The 999-nt window shown below is 60.1% G+C and overlaps 1 protein-coding gene across 1 annotated transcript in view; it reads left to right on the top strand.

The window, feature by feature from the left end:
* VOLCADRAFT_55400 (uncharacterized protein) overlaps positions 1-999 on the top strand; it is a gene marked incomplete at both ends in the record, with an annotated part of 6,701 nt that overhangs the window by 2,159 nt on the left and 3,543 nt on the right. The window contains 2 exons of the mRNA XM_002946119.1: positions 217-328; positions 559-669. Coding sequence (XP_002946165.1) covers positions 217-328; positions 559-669 — 223 coding nt within the window. The remainder of the gene's footprint in view (positions 1-216; positions 329-558; positions 670-999) is intronic.

Here is a 999-nt window from a genome sequence, read left to right as displayed (position 1 = left end):
GCAACATGGTGGTGGTGTGGGGGAGGCGGGAGGGGGGCCGTGACCGGGGTCGCAAAGCGCGCAAGGGGCCCGAGGGAATCGGAACCATCATCATCACCGCCGTTATCATCATCATCATCATCATCATCATCATCATTATCGTCGCCACAAGCACTCAGTATGTAATTCCTTGTCCCCCTCTCCCTTTGCCCCTCCCTCCCTCCCCCTTTGCCTCAGGTGCGGCCGCTTGAGGAGCAGTTCAAGTTCGGTCACTTCTTCTCCCCGCTGCTGAACGAGTCGGACTTTGAGGCCAAGCCCTCGGTGCTGCTGCTGGGCCAGTACTCGACGGGTGAGGCGGGTTCGGTGGCGGGTTCGGTGGCGTGGGGGTGCGTGTGATGGGCGGGAGCCAGAGGGTTGGGCTTGTGTCGGCGGCGGTGCATATGTGAAGACCCCCTTTCCAAACCCCTCTACCCCCCCTCTCTAACCCTTGTACACCCTTTCCTCCTGGCAGCAGCTTCACTCGCTCGTGGTTCGTCTTTTCCCCCCTCCCTGACCCCTTACATCTCCCCCCCCCCCAAGGCAAGACCACCTTCATCAAGTATCTTCTGGGCCGGGACTACCCGGGCACTCACATAGGACCGGAACCCACCACCGACCGATTTGTGGTGGTGAGCAGGGGGGCGGGGGGGGGTGGGAGAGAGAGACGAACCACGAGCGAGTGAAGCTGATGATGCCAAGGAAAGACGAGGGGAGAAAAGGGACGCCGGGGGGCGGGCCGCGAGGGGGAGGGTCTTGTCTGCTTGAATGCCTGTGTTTCTGTTTGTATGTCAGTGCAGGCTAGATTAAGCTATGCTGGCTTGTGGCGCATGTTGTCCTGGTTGTGGTGGCAGTTATGCATACCACCGGGTGATGGCGGGTACTGCCTTTTCCCTCCCTCCTGCATATCTTCTTCTTCTTCTTCCTCCGCCCCCCAATCCTCTAGCTGGTACCCCCTCCTCCTCCTACTACTACTACTACTAT

This window comes from Volvox carteri, assembly GCF_000143455.1.
Source record: "Volvox carteri f. nagariensis unplaced genomic scaffold VOLCAscaffold_1, whole genome shotgun sequence".
Lineage (NCBI taxonomy): Eukaryota > Viridiplantae > Chlorophyta > Chlorophyceae > Chlamydomonadales > Volvocaceae > Volvox > Volvox carteri.
This window is presented reverse-complemented; position numbering and strand designations above follow the sequence as displayed.